We start from the raw sequence: 20,587 nt of genomic DNA on the forward strand, positions 1-20,587 counted from the left end.
TGTGAAATAAAAATCTCTAACTGAAAAACCTTGAGCTCAGGAGAGGGTTATCCCACTGCTGCTCATTTCCCATGAACTTCAAAAAAAGGAGACAGAATGAGATTCACTGTACTGAAGAAATAGGTAAGAAAAACATACATTTATTCAAACAGTAAAATCTTCATGTGAATGAAACTCCACAGGTCTCAGCTAACATCACTGGATACTGGAATATTACCTATGCCTCCTGACCATCTGTTCCACCTCTTGAATTTGCTCCATGACAGTCATTATATATATGAATGCAAGCAAAAGTGGCACTTTATAAAACATCCTCAAGGAAATGAAACACTGAGAGCTGCAAGTATCTTCAAAATCAAAATTAACCAAAATGAAAATATCTGGAAGCAGGTTTTCTTAATCAAGTAAGTCATCAAGTAGTCACTGATTTCCATGGTACGTTGTAGGCAGAAAACTCTCTTAAATTATGCTTTGGAGACATGTGCTTAACTGCAGAAAATTCATATTTAAGAATAAGATGCTGCTATTAAAAACCTGGAAGAGGTATCTCTTACAGCATGACACTGCTTTGGTCTTATACCTGTATGTTTACCTTCAGGTTTACCTTTTTTTTTTTTTTTATTTTGACAAATCATTTAATCATTTTAATCTTTCCCAAAGCAGGTTTTTAAGTTGCCCCTGTCTGTTTCGAATATATACCACTCCATTACTTCACTATGATCAGATCATAAGAGTAATGAATACTCAACTACTCGTCGAAATCAAGCATCTCCCACCGCTTCAGTCCATAATATATGTCTTTTCTGCATAGTCTTGATATATATGTGAGAGAAATTAAAAAAAAAAACCCCACCCCACCCCCACAACCCAAAACACTACCTAAACTGGTTTCCACTTCTTGTTCCTCTTCATAAAAGGGTCCCTAAAACCACTAATCAGATGGAGAGATCCTATTATTTCAGCCATCTGAAGATCTCAAACCATGAAAGATCAAGGCAAATTCTACAGCTAGAAGGAACTCAAAAATATTTTGCAACATCTGCTTTGCACTATTGCTTTTCTATCGATTATCCTGTGTAATATCAAACAACACAAGGGATAGTCACTGAGTACGACATGTCACTGAACATTAGGTTAACCTAGATAGAAAGGAATATACACATAATTCTCTTGGCTGGCTTTTGATTATTTTCCCCACTTTTTTCCCCAAAAAGAAGTGTTTGGTACAGAGCTTCTCAAACAACAGTGGTGAAATATTTCAGGAAAAACAAATGGCTCTGGCACTGCTGACAACCTCACAGCTTGGCAGCGCTTCCTGCCCTCCCGCCTTCCCAAGCATGCATATTTCAGGCCCACGTCACCCACTGAAGAGGAGTATAATTATGTTTATCTATTTTAACCTGTGGAGAATCTGTGTTTGCTGGCACTGGACATAACACTTGACAACTAGAAACAGCTCAGCTGCAGCAACCTACTTGGCAGTATCAGCTCCGCTGGTTATGAGGGTGTTGATCAGAAGCTCATGTCCGTATCTTGCAGCCACATGCAGAGGGGTGTTACCATCCTTATCAACACAGTCAATCTCACCTCCTGCAAAAGATGTTTTCATACAGTTTGACAGTCAGATTAAGTGTGAACTACTGACTACAAATGTTCTCTCTCTGAAAGCAGCATAACCAGTCTGGCCACAGAGACATTTGTTTCAAAGACCAGATACCAGCACTCAGCAAGCTGCCAACTGTCAGACATAGGTACCAAACATTATCTGGCAGCAGCATTTTCACCTCCAATTCCTTCCAGTTTTACCTCTATATTTGACATCATTTTTCCTCACCACTGAACAGAAGGACACAGAGTAGTAAATAACAATTTGGACTTGCAGCTCAGCTAAAGGCACAAATGATTGCCTTGAATTAAACCCCCAAAACAAACTGCTGAGATGCTGCCATCGTTCTTTCAAGTCGTTGCTGCTCGACTCTGCAACAATGCTAAAGGGAATTCATCCAGAAGGCCCATGCTGCAAACTGCAAGCTGTGGGTGCCTTCCCCGTGTCTTACACAAGAACAACCAGAAGAGGCCAATTATAGGCCCAATTCCTGTGTCTGACAGCAGCCAAGGGAGCTGCCGGGAGCGGTGCCGAGTTGCCCTTGCTTTGGTACCTCCTCTCAGCCCTTGCCAAGCTGGGCTCAATTCTGGATGGGAGGTGCATTTGCACCGCTGTGTTAGGAACCTATTAATTCCTACGCAAGACAGAAAAAGGGTAAGAAGTGACCTCAAAAGGTTAGGTCAATTATTCAGATTATTCTTTATGATATTGCTAACTGACTTAGAGTAACTGCATAAGAGTAAAGGGGAGGGACTTTCTCCTTCTTGTGAAGGAACAGTGACAGAGCTGCCAACACTTTCATACAGAGGCTCCACACAGAGCAAACAGCAGCTGTAAGTTAGAAAGCATATCTCAGAAAACAACTAAAAACTGCATTACTACATTTTCTTTCAGCTTGCTTCCAGCTCCTTTTATTACTACTATTTATTCGAGGAGTGATATGACAGCAATTTGTTCCTACTGAAGGAAGCACAATCTACCAGAGAACTCCATTAAAAACCACAATTTTATGTAAATGTAAAGCATCTGTTCAGCCCTCTTCAGTATTGATCTCACACAGAGCAGCTCTCTGGAGGGATATTGAGACGTCCAAGTTTGGGCCTGTAGTCAAACAAACAGAAATAGTGGTCTGCATGTTCTCTGCCAGATTTCCAGCTCTAACATTTATCATATACTGTAGTATTCTTGGACAAAATAAACATTTAACTAAGCGGACTGATAATCAGGAATCCTAAATTCTATTCTGGGTTACTGCAGGCTTTTTGTTTTTTTTTTTTCTTCTCCATTTTTTTCTATTATTTTTTATTTTCATACTTTCCTGGTGGTCTCCTGCCCTAGAACAAACAAGGTGGCACCGGTCCATCTTCCAGAATATTTATCCAAAACTTGGTGAGGAAGGTTTGCTAGGCTGTGAAGCTCTGGGAGGCAAGGCGAGTAGAGCCACCATGCACAGGGTTAGACAAAAGGGTCTGAGCCCTGACTCAAGGGAGTTCTGACTCTGAGCTCTCACTCCCTAGGGAGGCCAAACAATCAGAAGCTCTTGGAAGCTTTTTCATTTATTTATTTATTTCTGTTATATGAGAAAGTTGTGCCTTCCTCTAAGCTGCTGAAATACCTCATGACAGCTTTCAAATCTTGTTGTCAGGGTAAGGATCACAAACAATTATATGAACGATTGCCAGTTGGAGAAACAGAGGAGTTTGTTAACAACCAAAATCCTGTGACAAGACAGTGGAACAAGAGAGCAGAATCTGAGAGGGCGCTGTACTTTTGCCATACGTCAAAACAGCTAAAAAATCCGTTCATCCTTCAGACCTTTTTGGACCCAACATGGACTCACCATTCTGAATGAGGGTCTGTGACCGCGTGAACCTCCCATGGACAGCGGTCATGTGCAGCGGACTCTTCCCATCCTTACTCTAGCAGAAAGAAAACAAAACCAATCCTTGAAGCACACACAGCAATGGCAACAATTCGAAATCTCACAGCAATAAGAATTGCTCAGTAAAACCTCTACTTGCTTCAGAGGCTGTAGGACTGAATCTGGTCATGATAATAACTGCAGAAGTGTAACAGCTTCTTTAGCAATGAGCTAGAAACAGTCTGCAGACAAACATCCTCAGAGCCTTGTTGCCTGTACACAATGCCTGGCAGAAGCCTAGCAATAGATGATGTACTGTTCTTGAATACTATTTTTAAATAACATCTCCCCTTAGTCATTATTTTCCCTTCTCATTGCATGAAGAGGAATAAAGAAAAGCAAGGGAAGGACAAAGCTAAGTTGCAGCAGTTTCTGAGATTCAAGAGATAGAACCTATATGTTTTTATTTTACAGATACATCATAGAATACAAGCTACTATATTAAAAAGTTTTGGTTAATAAATTTCTATCTAAAGAAAAACAGGATGTTTAAACAAAAGATGTTTAGAAAACAGGTAAGGCACAAGGAAGGAAAGGTATGAGAACAGAAGAACAGTGTTCCGTGGTCTAGAGAAAGAAACTGAGCTTGGAGAAACCAAGGAGTTGAAAGAATAGCAAGGGTAGGGTGACCTACTTAACACTCATGTCATGTCTACTGGAATGGAGCTTCATGCTCATTGGCAAGCACAATGCCTAACATCATTTTAATAATTCTGCGTTTAAAGATGTGCACTGGCTATCCACTGATCTCAAGGGTCTTACCATAGGTGTTGAAAGCTTGGAGATCAGTTTAATAGACAGGATACTGAAATACACAGACTTTAAAGTAGAATAGCCAAAATCTTACATAAACCCCAAGACCTAGGTCTTCTGATACCTATGCTAGTACCTTCTCTAATGGATAAAAACAACTCCCTTTCAGTTTCATTGATTGTATCCTAAGAGCATTCAGATATCCTAAAAAGCAACAAGTTTCATATAGAAAATGCAAATAAAAAAGCTTGAGTTCTCACTTCCTCAAGAGGAACTTGTTAGACTCAAGTTTAATTAAATGTACATTGCTGAGGGGAGGCAAACACCCAAAGGGAATAGTTCCTTGCTTTACCTGCTCCCTGAGACAAAATTCTGACAAAGCTCCCAGGGTTATATTTTGACAGTGGTTCAGGAAAGTGGCTGGCCTAGACTTTAAGGCTATCATTATACCTATCACGGTTCTGACAGCTTCTCTATTGTAAATTGATCTTATCTGAACAGTTCAATGATTAATATTCTCAGCATCACTCTTCTTCCATCCATCAGTTCTCCCAAGAAGGACTTAAAGCCATGCTGCACCTCATTAGTACATTATAAGAGTTTCCAGCCTCTTGATATATGCAAAATAGGATACAATAAAACCGAGGAGCTAAAATGCAAGTCTCACCTGAATGTTTACATCTGCCCCATTATTCACTAGCAGTTCAAGACACAGCGCTCCGTGAGTGGAGGCAGCAGCAAAATGCAAGGGAGTGAATCCATTATTATTAGGCTGGTTTACATTAGCACCATAGTCAATCAGCTCACTAACGACGGAGTCCTGACCGTTGTAACAGGCAATGTGAAGTGCAGTGTTCCCGTAGATGTTCATTTCATCAATCTAAACGGAAACAAGGAGACACAGTTGAAATTACAGGTGTCAGCTGATGGCTTTACATACTGCATCACATACTGCAAACAGAAATGGAACAGAAATAGCTGGAGGCTTGAGCTGTCAGAGGGTGTACTGTTCAGCAGCGAATTTCATAGACAAAAATATAAACCCAGAGAGCTCAATTCTGAGCACTTTACGTTTACTATTATTAATTTTTTGCCTCACTGGCAATTTTAAAAAGCCAACTTAATGCCTAAAACTGATATGAGGACTAGCTAATGATGAAAATAATAGTCTTAACAAGCCATAAAGCTTCAACATTTAAGGGGAAAGTAGGATAAATAATTTTCCCAAAATCTTTTAAAAATAATTATTTCTATTGAATTTTTTTGTGAATGGAATCAGGCTTAAGATTTTTTACAGATTTCTCTTGGGAAGAGAGTGAAGGTATCTGAGTAATGAGAAGAAGAAAGGTTGTACAAAAAAGAGCCTGGGTTGACTTGAATATTCCTCCACGAGTCCTATCCATCTAAAAAGATCACATTCCTAGTGGTGGAGAATGTCGAAGTTAAAGGTAGTTATTACAGAATCACAGACTGGCTGAGGTTGGAAGTGGCCTCTAGAAATCCTCCAGTCCAACCCCCTGCTCCAGCAGGGACACCCAGAGCACGGGGCACCCGGTCGCATCCAGGTGGGTTGGGAGATCTCCAGAGCAGGAACCACCACAGGCTCCCTGGGCAGCCTGTGCCAGGGCTCGGGCACCCTCACAGCAAAGAAGTTCTTCCTCATATGGAGATGGAACTGCCTGGGTTTCAACTTGGACCACAGAGAGAGCAAAACACAATGTACCTCTACACCCAGATTAAGGAGATGTTTTACTACATTAATTTGCCCATTGGATGCAGCTGCATGAAGTGGAGTGTAACCCTTCTTGTCCTTACAAGTCACCTCTGCACCATGGTTGATCAGTAAGGCAACAACTTCCAGGTGACCTTCAAGAGATGAGAGACAGAAATCAAGGCATGTACCATCCCACTGCATCACTTCCTCTAAATCAGGATTTTATTGCTAACATGTTGCCCTTTTTACTGCTGTTTCACTATGCCCTGAGTTTAAAAGAAGTAATAAATTTTTTTAATCCAAGTTCCATGCACTATCAAGAAATCCACGAGATACATACTTATCTTCATCACATCTGTCAAATTTTCCCTTAGCATATTAATTTTCCAGTTATTAAAAAGAAAAAGAGCCACTCCTTTTTCTTTGAAGTTCATGCTTCATTCTCCCTTTTGCAGAAAGAACAGTGAGCACAGGAATATGTCAACATAAATCTCCCCCAAAAGAACCTTGCTGACGATGACCCTGGATCATCTGTAAATCCAACTGTTAACATTCAGATTTTCCTTCACAAAACACATATTTTATATTTTATATATATATACACATATATATTATTTAATAAATAAGTTAAAGATTTTTCACCAGCATCGAGAACCGAAAACTGAACATCAAATGAGCGAAGAATTTGATCCAAAGCCTACCAAAATCAATACATGATTTTCCACTGAATTCCCTGATTTCTGGATCAAATTTGTGTCTCTCCACAACTTTATTATTAACATAAATTATGCAAAAATGATGAATATATCATGTAAAAAGTCTGAATAAGAACTTGCTGTATATATTCGTTTAGTCTGCAGACTAAAATCATCACAATAGCTTCAACAGTCACACAGACAGCTGACTACCAGACTCATGGAACATCCTTCTTCAGGAATAAATGCCCACCACTGAATGAGGCTCTCTATAAAATAAGGAGGGAGAGAGCAGAGCATTTCAAAATGCAACTTCTGAGTCAGCTCTTCCTTTACTTTCTTCTACTCTCTGAAGGTATCAAATGTTTCCAAGAGGGCTCTAACCACAAAAATTAAAGCAAAGCAAACTGAGGGATAGTCCTTACATTTCCTGATTTTAAAGTATCCAGGCAAATAACTGAGGGCTAGAATGAGCGGCTTCAACTTCATTATCTAAATTCTGTCCAAATTCCACTACAGACTTCTAAATAAGTTGAGTTTAGGCTTTAAACTCTGCTAAGTATTTGCTAAGTTATACATGACTTTGTGAAAGATATAAGATGAAGAAAAGAGATGTGGAATTGCCCAGTACAGTCTAAAAACCTCACCTCTCCTGAGCAGAGTTCAAAGCACACTAGCTCAAAAGCCAAATCACAACTGTTGCAAGAGTCTTTCCATCTGTTTGTGCATATCAAAACAAAAAACAAAAGAAACAAACAAAAAAAGAAGAAAACAGTCTTGTCTAACCATTTGAAAATTTCCATTTTATCACTTCCAGAATTTGGATTAAAATTCCATGGATTAAAATTAAGAATTTCAATGATCATGTGAAAGACTTCTTGGGAAAGACATTATAACTTGAAATATATTGCCAGGCGACCATGAAAGATCTTAAATTACAATGATCAATATCACCAGAAATGTAATTTTTTTTTTTTTAATTATAATGCTCTACTACAACAAATCATGTCTTTAAATTAAATGAATCAATTTAGTAACTTGATTTTTTTAAAGAACTACTTGATAATACTGCTGATATTCTGAATTGTTGAATGAGTTGCTCTCGTCCAGTTTGGAAGAAAGAAGATGACAATTTGCATCAGACAGAAGGAAAGGCTATGAGGTACTTTCTAACAGTATCATAGTTGGGCTATTTTAAACAAGGATCAACAGCAAAAAATATGATCACATTTATCTGCATTTTATACAATGTAGTTCTCAGCATAAGCTAACTTAAAATAACCTTTTTTTTCTCTCAACTCCAAATGCACTGAGGCAGGATTGAGATCAAAAGGATCTTTTAAAGCAATAGTTGCATTAAAAGGACAACTGAGGCCACTAGCTGCAAAACCATAAACGGGCACTCTCTGCTTAGCCCAGCACACCACCCTTTCCAAATTCAGGCTAAGCACCATGCTCTCTTTTCAGGGAAAGCTCTGCTTCTTGCCTGTATAACACAAATGGTCAGTTTGACAATGGCAAGTTAAAAAAAAAGGAATAACAACCCAAAGCTTACCCATGTATGCTGCCCAGTGAAGAGCTCTTCTGTCCTTTTTGTCAAAAGCATTGATGTTTGCCCCTTTGGCTAAGAGCAAGTTTACCATCTGAAAGAAATAATGAAACTTGTAAGCCAGACACTAAATAGTTTACAGCAAATAATCCTAGCAAAATTTTAGAAACAAAGTTGTGGTCACAATTCCTTAGTTTTGGATGATGTAATTACAAAATTACTGGTCAAAACTGTGTGCATCAGTGACAGAACTAGCAATGGCTGCAAGGAGGGAGAAGTTTGGCACTCACACAGGGGACTGACAGTGCACAGTGAGCTGCTCCCATCAGCTGTGACCTCGGCATCCTTCAAAATCAGCTTAGCAAACAACAAGCTACAAGTAAAATAGGCCTTAGAGAGAACTATTGCACACAGTTAAAGCCACACTTAACGTATTTTCTTAGAGATTAGCTCAGGATTCCTCCACACATAAAAGCAAACCATAAATAAAAGTTTCCATCGTTCAATGAGGAGTGTCTATTTCCTGCCATGCTTCTCTGAAGGGTGGCCAAGGCCTTTGAGGCTGCTCATTGATGACCACGCAGAGAGAAACCAGGTTACTTCATATATGAAATTGGAATTTACACTCCGTGGCTAAAAGATGAAAAGCTGCTTTCCCTATTGGCAATCATACAGTGCTAAATATAAGGAGGAGGAGAATGGAACGGAAAATACATTTAGCAACTTGCTTTTCCTGCAAAATATTCCCAAAACATGAATTATACAGCTGCATAATTGACCTCCTCTAATACACTGCATTGTAAAGGATCAGCTAATAACAGCAAATGGTAAGGTTGCTGATACTCTCCATACAAAAGTACAGAAACTTAAATTTACAATGGTAATACCACACTTTTTTTCTAAAGCATAGTATTTTAAAGGCCAATACAACCACCATCTCACAGGAACTACCTTTCTTCTTCCTTCTTCTGATACAATACAACCAATCTCCTCCTTTTGAGGCCTCACTATCAACAGAACCCTACTCTTCCAGTTCATTATTTTTGCCATTTTTGAACATTGTGAGGCAAGAAACACAAATAAGCGAGTAAATAATGTTTTTTGCTATGAAGCGGCCTACCTCGATGTGGCCGTTGAGCGCGGCGTGGTGCAAGGCCGTGCGCCCGCCGCGGTCGGACACGTTGACGCTGCTCAGCATGGGGATGAGCACCTCGGCGCACTTCACCGCCTTGTTGGCGGCCGCCACGTGCAGCGGCGTCTGCCAGTTCTTGTCCCGAGCGTTGACGTCGGCCGAGTGCTTGATCAACACCTGCACAGCCTCCTGCAACGGCAACGCAGCGCCACCCCTAAACAAGGGCCCACCTCCGCAACAACATTATTTTCACATGTGGATCACACAGGGCCCACCTTCGCAACGACGTTATTTTTACCTGTGGACCAAGCCTGGCCAGGAGAAAGGGAAAAACTAACTCATCTAAACAACCTCCCGGCTTAGTGAAATGGCACTGGTGACTCAAACGCCTCAGTAGACATTGGCTTTGCTGTCATTTAGACCAGCGCCATCAGGACCAAAATTTCCCTACTGGATTTTTGCACATACAAAACCATCACAGAATGGTTGAAGTTTGGTTGTTGACGATGGAGGGGGATGAATGGTTGAGGATGAAGGGACCCCTAGAAATCATCCAGTCCAGCCCCCTGCTCCAGCAGGAGCACCCAAAGCACGGGGCACCCGGTCACATCCAGGGGGGTTTGGAAGATCTCCAGAGAAGGAGCCTCCACAACCTCCCTGGGCAGAGATATCCCAGCCTGTTCTGTTGGTCAACTTCCAGTATCACAACCATCATAATTATGTACTACTAGAAAAAATATTTATTCAAGCTTATAAAAACTGAAGTTATAAAAATTATTTACAAAATGAGCAGCATGCTATTTTGGAAAAGGAAGTTACAGTGGATGGTTAAGTTTTATTTATAAATGAGAAAAATGAAAAAAAAAATTGCAAGCACAAAAAATTAGGTTTGCAACAACATGAGAATCACAGGCAAGGGTCACTGCTGGTGTCCCTCATTCCCATGGTGCTCCCTCCCTCCCTGGGGCTGAGCACAGGCCAAGGGTCTTTGCTGCCACATCCTTTCTGTCATCCTGAGACCAAACATCTTTTAAGGTTAATTCTGTTGGTTTTAAGGTTAATTTTGTTGTTCAGAACTGAGTATTTCCCAGTGAGAAAGTGTCCTGCTCTCTCTTGAGAGACCCACTCACTCAAGCATTTGCAATCAGCTCTGCTCCATTCCTCCTCAGGCATCTGCCCTTAAGCTGCTAAGCGGGAGAGCGCTCTAATCCTGTGTCCGATCTTATTCTCTTTCCATAATCTGAGAAGTTTTCTAGTACGTCCAGCCAGCGATGCTTAATGAGTAACAAACACATCATATATGTGTATAAATAGCACTTTTGTGTCCAGACAGGCCTGGGAGAGTGCCCGCAGGCTCCAGCAACGTGCACCCATTACCAGGAGCTTCAGTCCTCTGTCCTCAACCGACTCCAGCAATTTCATTTTCTACAGCCATGCCGCAGACCGGCCTCTAATGGTTTTGCATCGTTAGTAAGACTGCTGGTCTTAAAGTACCTACAATGATACATCACTGTTGATGTCCCAACATGAATATTTTCAATTCACAGGCCCTTTATTTTAAAAGTCACTTAAAGATAATTTGCAGGGAATCTTCCCAATGGGGACAACAATCCTATATGAAGTTAGTGGGAAAATTCAAGCATTTTAACTCTTGGGGAAGAAAGAAAAGAAGTTAATGAGGAATTTTAAGAGTAAATAGTAAAAACTGAGAAGTCTGAGCTGATAATTTTTTAAATGTAATTTTTTAAAGCGTTTGCACCTCTGTTCACATCTGCAAATCTGTTGCTCTGCTAGACTTGAGGCCAAAATATTAATGCCTTTAAGAAATTTTAATTTTCTGGCTTGTAAGAGCAAGAGACAGGCTCTTTTATTTACATAATTTCAATATCTGCATGCAGCATGCAGGTGCTGTGTGGAACTCTGTGCTAATATGCCCAGTATCTCTACTTATCCCAAGTTTTCTAGTGAAATCTCTTAAATCTAACTGTATGAAGCTTGTGGCTGATACATCTGTCAATAGTCCTGCACAGACAAACTTGAGAGCTGTTGTTTTCTAAATCACCATTTCAATTCCCAGTGCTCTCTTGAAAAGTCACTAAAAGACGAGCAAAAAGGTGCTCATATTTTTATCAACTTATAGCAGGTTGCAAGAAGAGAGTTTCTGAATCCTATGCAAGTTTCATTGTACAAGACTGGTAATAACATTTGTATGTGATCATCAATTACCAGTTATCAAATAAGTCAAGAAAGGAAAAGAAGAAAGAAGATATGTATATAAATGTATATATATTTATAAAATATATAACTGTCCAGGAAATAGCAACAGAGCCTGTTCTGTTATGTCACTTATTTTATAAGGGACCAGAACTGCCAGCACAACAGGAAAGAACCTCTCATTGTGAAGCTGGGCTTCAGCAGCATAAGAGTTAAAGACTGGACACGAAATCATGAAAATTCATGCATTTTCAGTTAGGACTGTCACAGAAAATTAGGGTTGCGTACTCCAACACATCAAAAGAAGAACTAAATATGTTGCAATGATTACGCTAGGACGTCAGCTACATATATATTTGTAAGGTTTAAGCCCAAGCTTTCCAACATGTTTTCCAGGTTTTCCAACATGTTTTTCTTTTTGCATTTTATCTCATTGTAGCATTTGCCTTTTCTCACGTGCCCTTTTCTGAGGGTTTCAGTAGATGGCAGCCAGCAGGGAAACAAGGCTCAGAAACAGGCTCGGGGCTGCTGCAGAGGTGACACCATCAGCCTGGCCCACGGCCACCCTCTGACCATCCCCAGTGGCCAGTTCCATCTGCAGTTGGGTTCACTGTGTCAGCCGCGTGTTAGGCAGCAGGGTAAAAGCGTACAGGAAGGTCCAAAAATGGAAAGCCAAAAACTTGTGGTGTGGTGATGTCAGTCATGCCTGAGTGACATTCATGACAGATGCTTCACCATAATATAGCAATGGGGAAAGTCCAAGATAATTCCATAACATTCCTAGTTGTCAGGTAGAAAAAAATGCAGGCAAACCCTCTTCATGTATGAATCAAAAGAACTAACAGGAAACTTAGTGCATGCCTTGGCATGCAATTAAGCGTAACAAATTATGCAATATATGTGCTGGATCACACACACACATGCTCCCTCCTGGTACAACATCCCTTTGGATATATTGCTCCTTATTTTATGGCTTGAGGATGATGTGACCAGCCTGTTACAGATAATTCCACTTCAGCTAGGGTCACTAGCTCAGTGCGACTTACTGGAGTACTCTAAAACATTGGACAAGGAGAAATCAAGCACAAGGAGAAATAAGCAGTGAATGCACAAACTGCAGTTGAGAGCTGCACCTAACTTGTAAAAGCTGGTCCTTCTTAGCTTGCTGAAATGCTAAAGGCCCTGTGCCCTCAACACTCTTCCCCTCTTTGCGTCATGAGACTACCCACGGCTTTAAATGTTTCTGGGTTTTTTTGTACCCCACGTGTTGTTTACTTGCAACAGCAGGGTGATTGATTGTTACTCACTTCGCTCCTTGAGGCGACAGCTCGATGAAGAGGAGTCAGCCACATGTTGTCCTTGGCATTGACACGAGCGCCTGCAAACAAACAGCACAGGTTACAGGTTACTAAGTGTTGCCCAGATGGTCTCATGCAAGAGCCAAACCATATTGAGTAGCCACAGCTCCTCTGGTGTTCTGTTAATCTTGGGATTGCACTGCCATATCCCACGCAGATAGGACAGAAAACAAGATTTGGAAAGAAAGGGGCTGGACAGATTCAGATTTTAGCAGGAAAAGCTTTATTCCCTGGATATCATGGAAGTAAGATCTGTAGGAGATGACACATCTGCTGTCTGCACCTGTGTCTTGCAATTTCCTTTAGATCAGCTGATAAAGAGCTGTCAAAAGAGCAACCGTTTAACAAGAACATTGTTGTTGCTGCTGCTGTGTGTGGGCCCCAAGCAGCGAGACAGCCTGAATCAGCAGCTCACCTTCCAGCTCTATCAAGCCAGGGCACCAGAAGAGAAAAGCCCTGTAACAAACTGCTTCCAGCTTAGCAAACCTCGCCGAGTCCACGAGATGGTCATGGGAAGACTTCACGTTGAGGAGGAAAAATAGGGATTTACAAGGTGCTGCTACTGATCCACTGATCCTTTTGCCTTATGTGCAGCCAGGGGCTAATGCACCCTCCAAAACCAATGTTGGCCTAACATTAAAACACATTAAACATTAAAGCTCCCCACCTGAAGTGATATCCTAAAAGGACCCCAGTGAAGGGGACTGGATAGAATAGTTTAAAAAAAGACTTAACCTGAGAATGTTGTACCTCTCAGGTTTGCACAGGGCAATAATAGTTTGAAAAGACTACCACATGTTGACAAAAATTAGAAAAATAAAAAAACAAGCATTGCACGCTTACGCTGCGTGAACCTCTGAACTTCATGGACAAAGACATCCTTAAGCTTCATTTTTCACCATAATTTAAGTGCATCTAAATGCTGCAATTAATACATCACACTGACTTTCCCAAAAGCTATTTCTCAACCACATTAAGGTGTTTGCCTCTGAATCATAGTCGCTGCTAGGAATGCTGCTCAATAACCAGAGGCAAAACAGGTTCTTTCAAACTCCCAAGAGCTCTCAAGGAAAGGCACTCAGCAAAGCTGTGTGACCATCATAAAGTGATTGCTAAGGCATCTATATAAACTAGGAAACTGCAGTCACCTTTAGGAGAAGGGCACCATGAAGCCTGATTTAGCATCCTCCTCCACGCCTAGACTGCCCTGCACTGCTGGAGGTCCAAGCCAAGGACAGCCAGTGCCTTCATGATGCTAACAAACCCGGTGTGCTGCTGATTTAGCTGAGAGCTTTCAGATAAAATGCCAACGATCGACAAATACTCCTTTCCAGGTTTACACATTTATTCTGTATTCTCTTTTTATTTGCTTAGCTAGGGTTTCTTTTGCATTATTTCTACCCTTTTAATAACCCCCACAGGCAAATAGTAGCAAAGGAGAAGGGCTTGCGTGGGGGTAGCAGTGCGTGACAAACATGGTATCATTCCTCAGCTTTCAAACACTACAAAGGCTGAATGGGATGAACTGAAAACTTGGAAAGTGCCTCTTCAGGCCCTTCATTGATCCCTTCAACAAGCTAAAGGAGGAGCTAAAAAAAACAGCTAAAGGAAATACCGGAAAACTACACCAGAAACGTAAAATAATACACAACATGTCATCAGCCTTGTGTTCCTCAACTTTTTCCACATTTCTTTTCCTCTACAATTTTCTGTGCCAACATACCTGCCAAATCCACAAATCTCAAATAAATCTAGATTCTGATGTTTAAATCTCTGAAATCAGGAATTTCAATCAACAGATGAGGAGACTCCACTCTTTAACTTCACAATTTCTGGTAAGTCTCCAAGTATCCGGGCAGAAGCCTTATCCTTCAGACACTCCATTTCTGGGAAGCAAAGCCTGGGTGCTTTGCAGAGGGCCTTGTTCCTGCAAGATTTAGAGCTCAAGTTCTTGGCTAGGCAAGTACTAAATAACTACACAAACTTATTAATAGGCACCACTGGAAATTCAAAGCTGTGGAAGCATGCTTGCCACTAGACAAAACAAAGTCAGAGCTAAAAGAATTACTTTCTATAATGTCGTCTGCATAACGATAAATAGGCAATTATGTGATAGTCTGGAGCACATATGGGATATATTACACACTGCAGTCTGAATACCATAAAAGCTAATTGGCATGAAGATCAGACAAATTAATAAATTAATTCCTATCACTCAAGGAATACTGATAAATGTACTTCCCTTTACAAAATTGTTTCTTTTTTTTTTTTCCTCCAATTTAGGTCTATTGCCCTTTGTCGACCTCAAAAATCAAAGGAGACACTGAAGCAAATGCAAACAAGGGCATGCAAAATACGGGGCCTTAAGTGTCCATGAATAAGTTTTGCTTAAATTCTTGGCTCTTAGCTAAAGAATGTGCTTCAGCCTCTACACCACCAAAAGAGAGAGAAAGCAAACAAACAAGCAAGCAAAATAATCAGCAGAAGTGTTTTGAACACCTATGGATAAATCTCTACCAGATTCCATATATATGTGTGTGTGTATATATATATATGTGTGTGTGTGTGTGTGTGTGTGTGTATATATAAGCTGTTACTTCTGTTCATGATTTCTTCATTCCAGCTCATCCAAGGAGATGAGCTCTTTAGCAATCCCCTACAATGTAGTTAATCTAAAGTAACTGATGCTTTTGAAGTGATAATGTGAACATTTACAAATAACATTCGATTTTTTTTTGTCCAGTTTATTGCAAGACATTGTACAACTACGAAGATATATTGCACATGGGTATATGTATACACTTGCCACCTTTCTACCTTCAACACATAATTTAACATCCTCTAGTAAGAAGCGAAACATACTATTGGGTTTAGATAAACAATTTATTCATCCAATTTTCTGTTGTTTATGGACTACCCACAAATGGGTCATGACATTGCTGTCGTTATCAGTCAGTTCTCCAAAAGAACAGTTCTTCTATAAATGATTTGCAAATTGCTTCATTCACTTAAATACATCACACTGCAGCTTTCTATCCTCCAAATCAATTTCTTGACACTTCAAATGATGTTTCTAATGTAAATACACTCATTCAAACACAATCATTTTCCTATTATGCCATAATAATCTTTGCTTAATAGAAATTCTTGGCTTGTATTCCAGGAACTGAGCCCACATTTCAAATACGGACTCCAGTATGTTTCTGAATCCACAAGTATTATCAGTCTGGATGCTTTACATGTTTGCAAAATGTTTTGTTTATTAATTCTTCTCAGAGACAGCACATGTTTTACAGCTACATCACCAAATTTAAACATACTTTCTTAGCTCGGAAAATATTGTGGACAGTTCTTTGAAACTCTGGTAAGGATTGAGCCTGGTCACACAGGTCCCACTAGGTACTCTCTGTAGCTTTGAAACTCGATAACTTACCAGCGAAAACCTGTGAGAGACAGTGTCTTACCTGACAAAATGAGCAGCTCAATGATGTCTGCATCACCCAGGAAAGATGCAACGTGAAGGGGAGTTCGTTTCTCAGTGTCCTGCAAAACAACAGCCCGTGCAGCTGTAAAACTCAGCCAGTAACTCTGTTAAAGAATAGTGCATTTTTATGCAATGTTTTATTTTCTACATGTATTTCTGCTTATAATTGGAAAGGCAATCTCACCCAGTAAAAGATCAAAATTCAAGGTCTGAAAAGCAACTCCTCTCAGCAGTCTCAACTTTCTTACCACACAGTCCCACCAGACCTTGCAAGAGAAATTTTCTTTGGTCCAATACTCTTTTCACAGGCACACAAACCCATTCAAAACCAAATCAAAACGCCATCCTATCACAGGCATCCCCCTCATGCAAAGCCTGAATACAGCTCTGAAGTGTGTGTCTTTTGGAAGTTGCCCTGAGTATTGCAGTGACACGACTTAGACCCTTTTAGATACCAGGCTTTGCAACTCTAGTTTGTACCAACACTACACCATGAGACTCTGAGAAAGATGATATATCTTTAGAGAAAGTACTAGGGGACAAAGTATGACTTTCTGAGTCCAAAAAAGTTATTTTTATGTTAGATGCACGAGTATTTTGGACATCCATGAAACAGCATACGCCAACTCTTTTGTGGTGGGTTTTGATCTTGCATATTAAGCATGAATATAAAACGCTGGATAGATGAAGTACATGGGATATAGGACCTCAGACACCCCCTCCTCACATGGTAGAATAATTATAACAGCTTAGGAAAGGATTCATTTTTTGATTTCCATCCCAGAAACTTGCTGTGCCTTATGCAGCTGAAGAGGATTTGTAGCATTAGCTTGCATGAAAAATGAGTTTGGCAACACAACCAAGAGCAGTTTGATGTAAAATACCTATATGAGAACCTATCTACCTATGTATCTATATGAGAAAATACCTACCTGTATGAGAACGAGTGATTTTCTAGACCAAGGCTTTTTCTTTTTTCTTTTTTTTTTTTTTAATATAAGCAATATTTTATACTAAATTGTATAAATCTGATGGAAACTTGATAGCCCAGGTAGGAAAGGGCATGAAACAGATAAGTGGAATTTTTATGATTCCACTAAACTGTGGTGCCTCATTTTAAGTGAAAGAGGCTGCTAATGTGTCAGAAACAAACAAACAATCCCTCCCTGAAGCAGCAATGCTGTTATTAGCAAAGTAATATCCACCTCTAAGCATTTTGCTTTTGTGAGCAAAGTAAAGCCCAACAAATTGAAGGACAATCAAGCTCTCACAGAGAGAGGAGTTTTCAGGCACACAACAGTTTTTATGCTAAAATTCTGCACTCCCCATGAAAAAAACAGAACTGTAGAATGTTAATCCTGCAAAATTCTGTCACTGTAATGTGAACAACAAGCAAACAGTAATGATACAATAATAAAGAGAATTTGTCATTTCACTGAAAGGTCCAGCAGTATCTCAAATCTGAACATACATTTTAAGGAAAGGAAATGAAAGGGGAAAAAAAAAAAAGGAACGATAAGAGGGTCACAAATAGCATTAAGACAAATAATCTGACCTGCTTCAAGTGCAGTTTTTAAAGGAACAAAAGGTCAATAAAAGACAACAGATAAGCTAAACAATGGGTACAAGAAATACTCCAAGATAAGATAAGCATTTCCCCTCCAAAGCTATATTAATGGCTTGTCTAAGCTCACTGAAAAGGGAATGCTACCAGCTGACCTTAGCTGTATACGTTATATATATATTTTATATATATCTTTTTATTTATATATATATGTGTGTGTGTGCATATATATATATATATATATATATATATATATATAAGTAGAAATAAAGGGAATGAAGCATTTAGGAGCAGACAACCAAAAGCACAGGGGCAGGGAGGAGGCCTCAACATGGAAAGCTCCACACTCACTTAACGTGTTCAAACAACCACCGATAAGGCCCTTCAGAGGCTCCACGTTAGGCTGCTCCTTAAGTGCTGGCTTGGCCCAGAGCCCGGGAGCAAAGCGGATGCGGCGACTCCAAGGGATCCTGTCGGCACGTGTGAAATCCGTGGGCACTTTCAGAAGGTGCCCAACACCTCAGTTTCCACGCAGCCTGTAGCTCCAAGCAGAGCTGTGCTGCAGCACCAACCACCAAAGCAATTTCAGTATTTCATTTCCTGAAATTCCTGAAAATCCCAAGTGTTTCATAATTTTCCTGTTTTACAGCATATATCCTGTAAATCTGTGGAGCTGCATGCAGGTGCAACAGCGAACATCCATATCTCCCCAAGACCTTCCCAGGGTCTTCCTCACTGCATTGCCTCTACCGATCACCATTCCTGCTCCTGTTCCCAGAGCTCCTCAGCCTTGCTGGGAAGCGGCGAGGAAGAAGGGGCTGGCTTGGCTTGCAAACGTGACTCCAGGGAGAAATGCTGGAGGGCCTTCTGCTCTTCTCTTGTTTGGCTGCCTGCTTTCTTAAAGGGAAACTGGAAGGTGGAGATGAAAATTAACATTGGGAGGAAGGGATTTTGCTTTAACAGAAAATAGTAATTTTTCACATAAGGTCTGAAACTCTATGCACTTAGGGTGGCAAAAGAGCTGCACAAACCACAAATCCCAGGCAATCAGAGCAGCCGGAAGCGCCGCAAGCGGAGCCCGAAATTCCTCTGCCCTCCGAAGCATAAGCAGTCAGGAGAAAGGAAGAAATGCCCATCTTCCCGGACACACCACGATCCCCATGACGTCTCCAAACAGGCAGAGGCCAGGAAGGGAATCGTGCAGCCCCGGGCTGTCCGGAGTCGCTTGCTATAAACACCGTGCTTATACAGACACGCTTCCGGCCTTAGGAAGATCTTAATTATTTTACCAGACAAGAAAAACTGGAGCTTTCGAAGGCTTCCAATTTGCTCTCAGCTCTTTCCTCTGAAATGCATCTTCTCTTAGGTAGTATGTATATATTTTACTAAGTTTGCATAGTTTGCTCCATGTGCCTTTTCCTTCTGCCTTTCTAATACCTCCATTGTTACAAGATCCAAAACATTCCCTATAAAACTTCAGAAATCCCAAATGCTCTAAAAGGGGAGTTATATTTTATTTCCTCCCCTACTTGCATTTGAAGCATTTCAATATTAACACAGCTTTGTTGCTCAAAATGAGCAACAAAGGAGAATTCACTGCCAAGCAGTGTCAGAACTTCCTCTCACGTGAGCAGCCAAGCACAAGAGAAACACTAACATGGAAGTAATTAAAAATACCCTTAAAATAGAAGCATAAACAAGCCACACAACTTGCCAACTCATACCACAGGGGAACATACAACCTTTTGATGTTTCTTTAGTGGCATCTTGAGCATTGGACACTTCTACACGTGTTCAAAAAGACAATCTTCAGAATTTGCATTGGCAGATGTTTCTGTAATCACTCCAAGCAACTGTCTGGAGTTTCTTTGCTCCTGATGAAATAGCTGTTCAGGCAAAGAATTCTCAGATGAACTTTTACTGGGTTCTGGACAAAAATGTTGAAGCCCAATGATATCTTCTGCTAAGTACCATGGTATTCACATACAAAATACAGGCTCTTCATATAATATTGCACCCACACTTGCAGCCAAAGAACATCCAGACTTTTGAGATGCCTACAATCATCTTGCATAGAAAATACAATTTTGAAGAATCAACATGAAAGACAAAAGAACCTTCAGGACCGGCACATTCATCTAGACATTCTCATAAGACCACCAAAAAGGAAAGCAAATATTGAGGAAATTCAAGGAAGATGATGCTTTAAGCAAGCAGTTGCAGGAACTCAGGTCAAGAAAATATTCAGGACTTGCTGTGAAATAAGCCCAACATCGAGGTCTTTGTTTTCTGATAAGCTTCCCCATTTAAATCCACATCCTGCCTTTGGTTTGGCCAGGAGGGCAGCGCAGCTGCAGGTAACCGGATCTGCAGGATCTCCTCTTCTTCCTCGGCTTCCTTCTGCCTCCCTCCAGCCACCTGTCTGGACCACACTGCCTGCACGAGCTGCCGTGCCAAGACTACACCAGGCAAACTGCTGGAATGAGCTACAAATAAACTAGCAGCTTTCTGTCAGAAAAGGGCATGAAGAAAAGACTGGTGCAGAAGCCCAGGAAACACCTGTAAAACCACCATTTTTGGCTTTGTATTCCCACCGC

General features: G+C 40.6%; 1 protein-coding gene across 3 annotated transcripts in view; it reads right to left on the reverse strand.

The window, feature by feature from the left end:
* Window positions 1-20,587, reverse strand: part of ANKRD44 (ankyrin repeat domain 44) — a 97,601-nt gene that overhangs the window by 35,907 nt on the left and 41,107 nt on the right. For 2 of the 3 annotated variants that reach the window (XM_026047678.1, XM_026047681.1), the window contains 8 exons: window positions 16,407-16,485; window positions 12,892-12,962; window positions 9,359-9,559; window positions 8,245-8,332; window positions 6,004-6,146; window positions 4,948-5,160; window positions 3,447-3,525; window positions 1,476-1,590 (listed from right to left, as the gene is read on the reverse strand). In XM_026047678.1, coding sequence (XP_025903463.1) covers window positions 1,476-1,590; window positions 3,447-3,525; window positions 4,948-5,160; window positions 6,004-6,146; window positions 8,245-8,332; window positions 9,359-9,559; window positions 12,892-12,962; window positions 16,407-16,485 — 989 coding nt within the window. Of the gene's footprint in view, window positions 1-1,475; window positions 1,591-3,446; window positions 3,526-4,947; window positions 5,161-6,003; window positions 6,147-8,244; window positions 8,333-9,358; window positions 9,560-12,891; window positions 12,963-16,406; window positions 16,486-18,341; window positions 18,375-20,587 lie in introns of those variants that run through there. The other variant, XM_026047672.1, reaches the window with a different exon arrangement.

This window comes from Nothoprocta perdicaria, unplaced genomic scaffold (genome assembly GCF_003342845.1).
Source record: "Nothoprocta perdicaria isolate Ctin4 unplaced genomic scaffold, notPer1 scaffold_11, whole genome shotgun sequence".
In the NCBI taxonomy this organism is placed as follows: domain Eukaryota; kingdom Metazoa; phylum Chordata; class Aves; order Tinamiformes; family Tinamidae; genus Nothoprocta; species Nothoprocta perdicaria.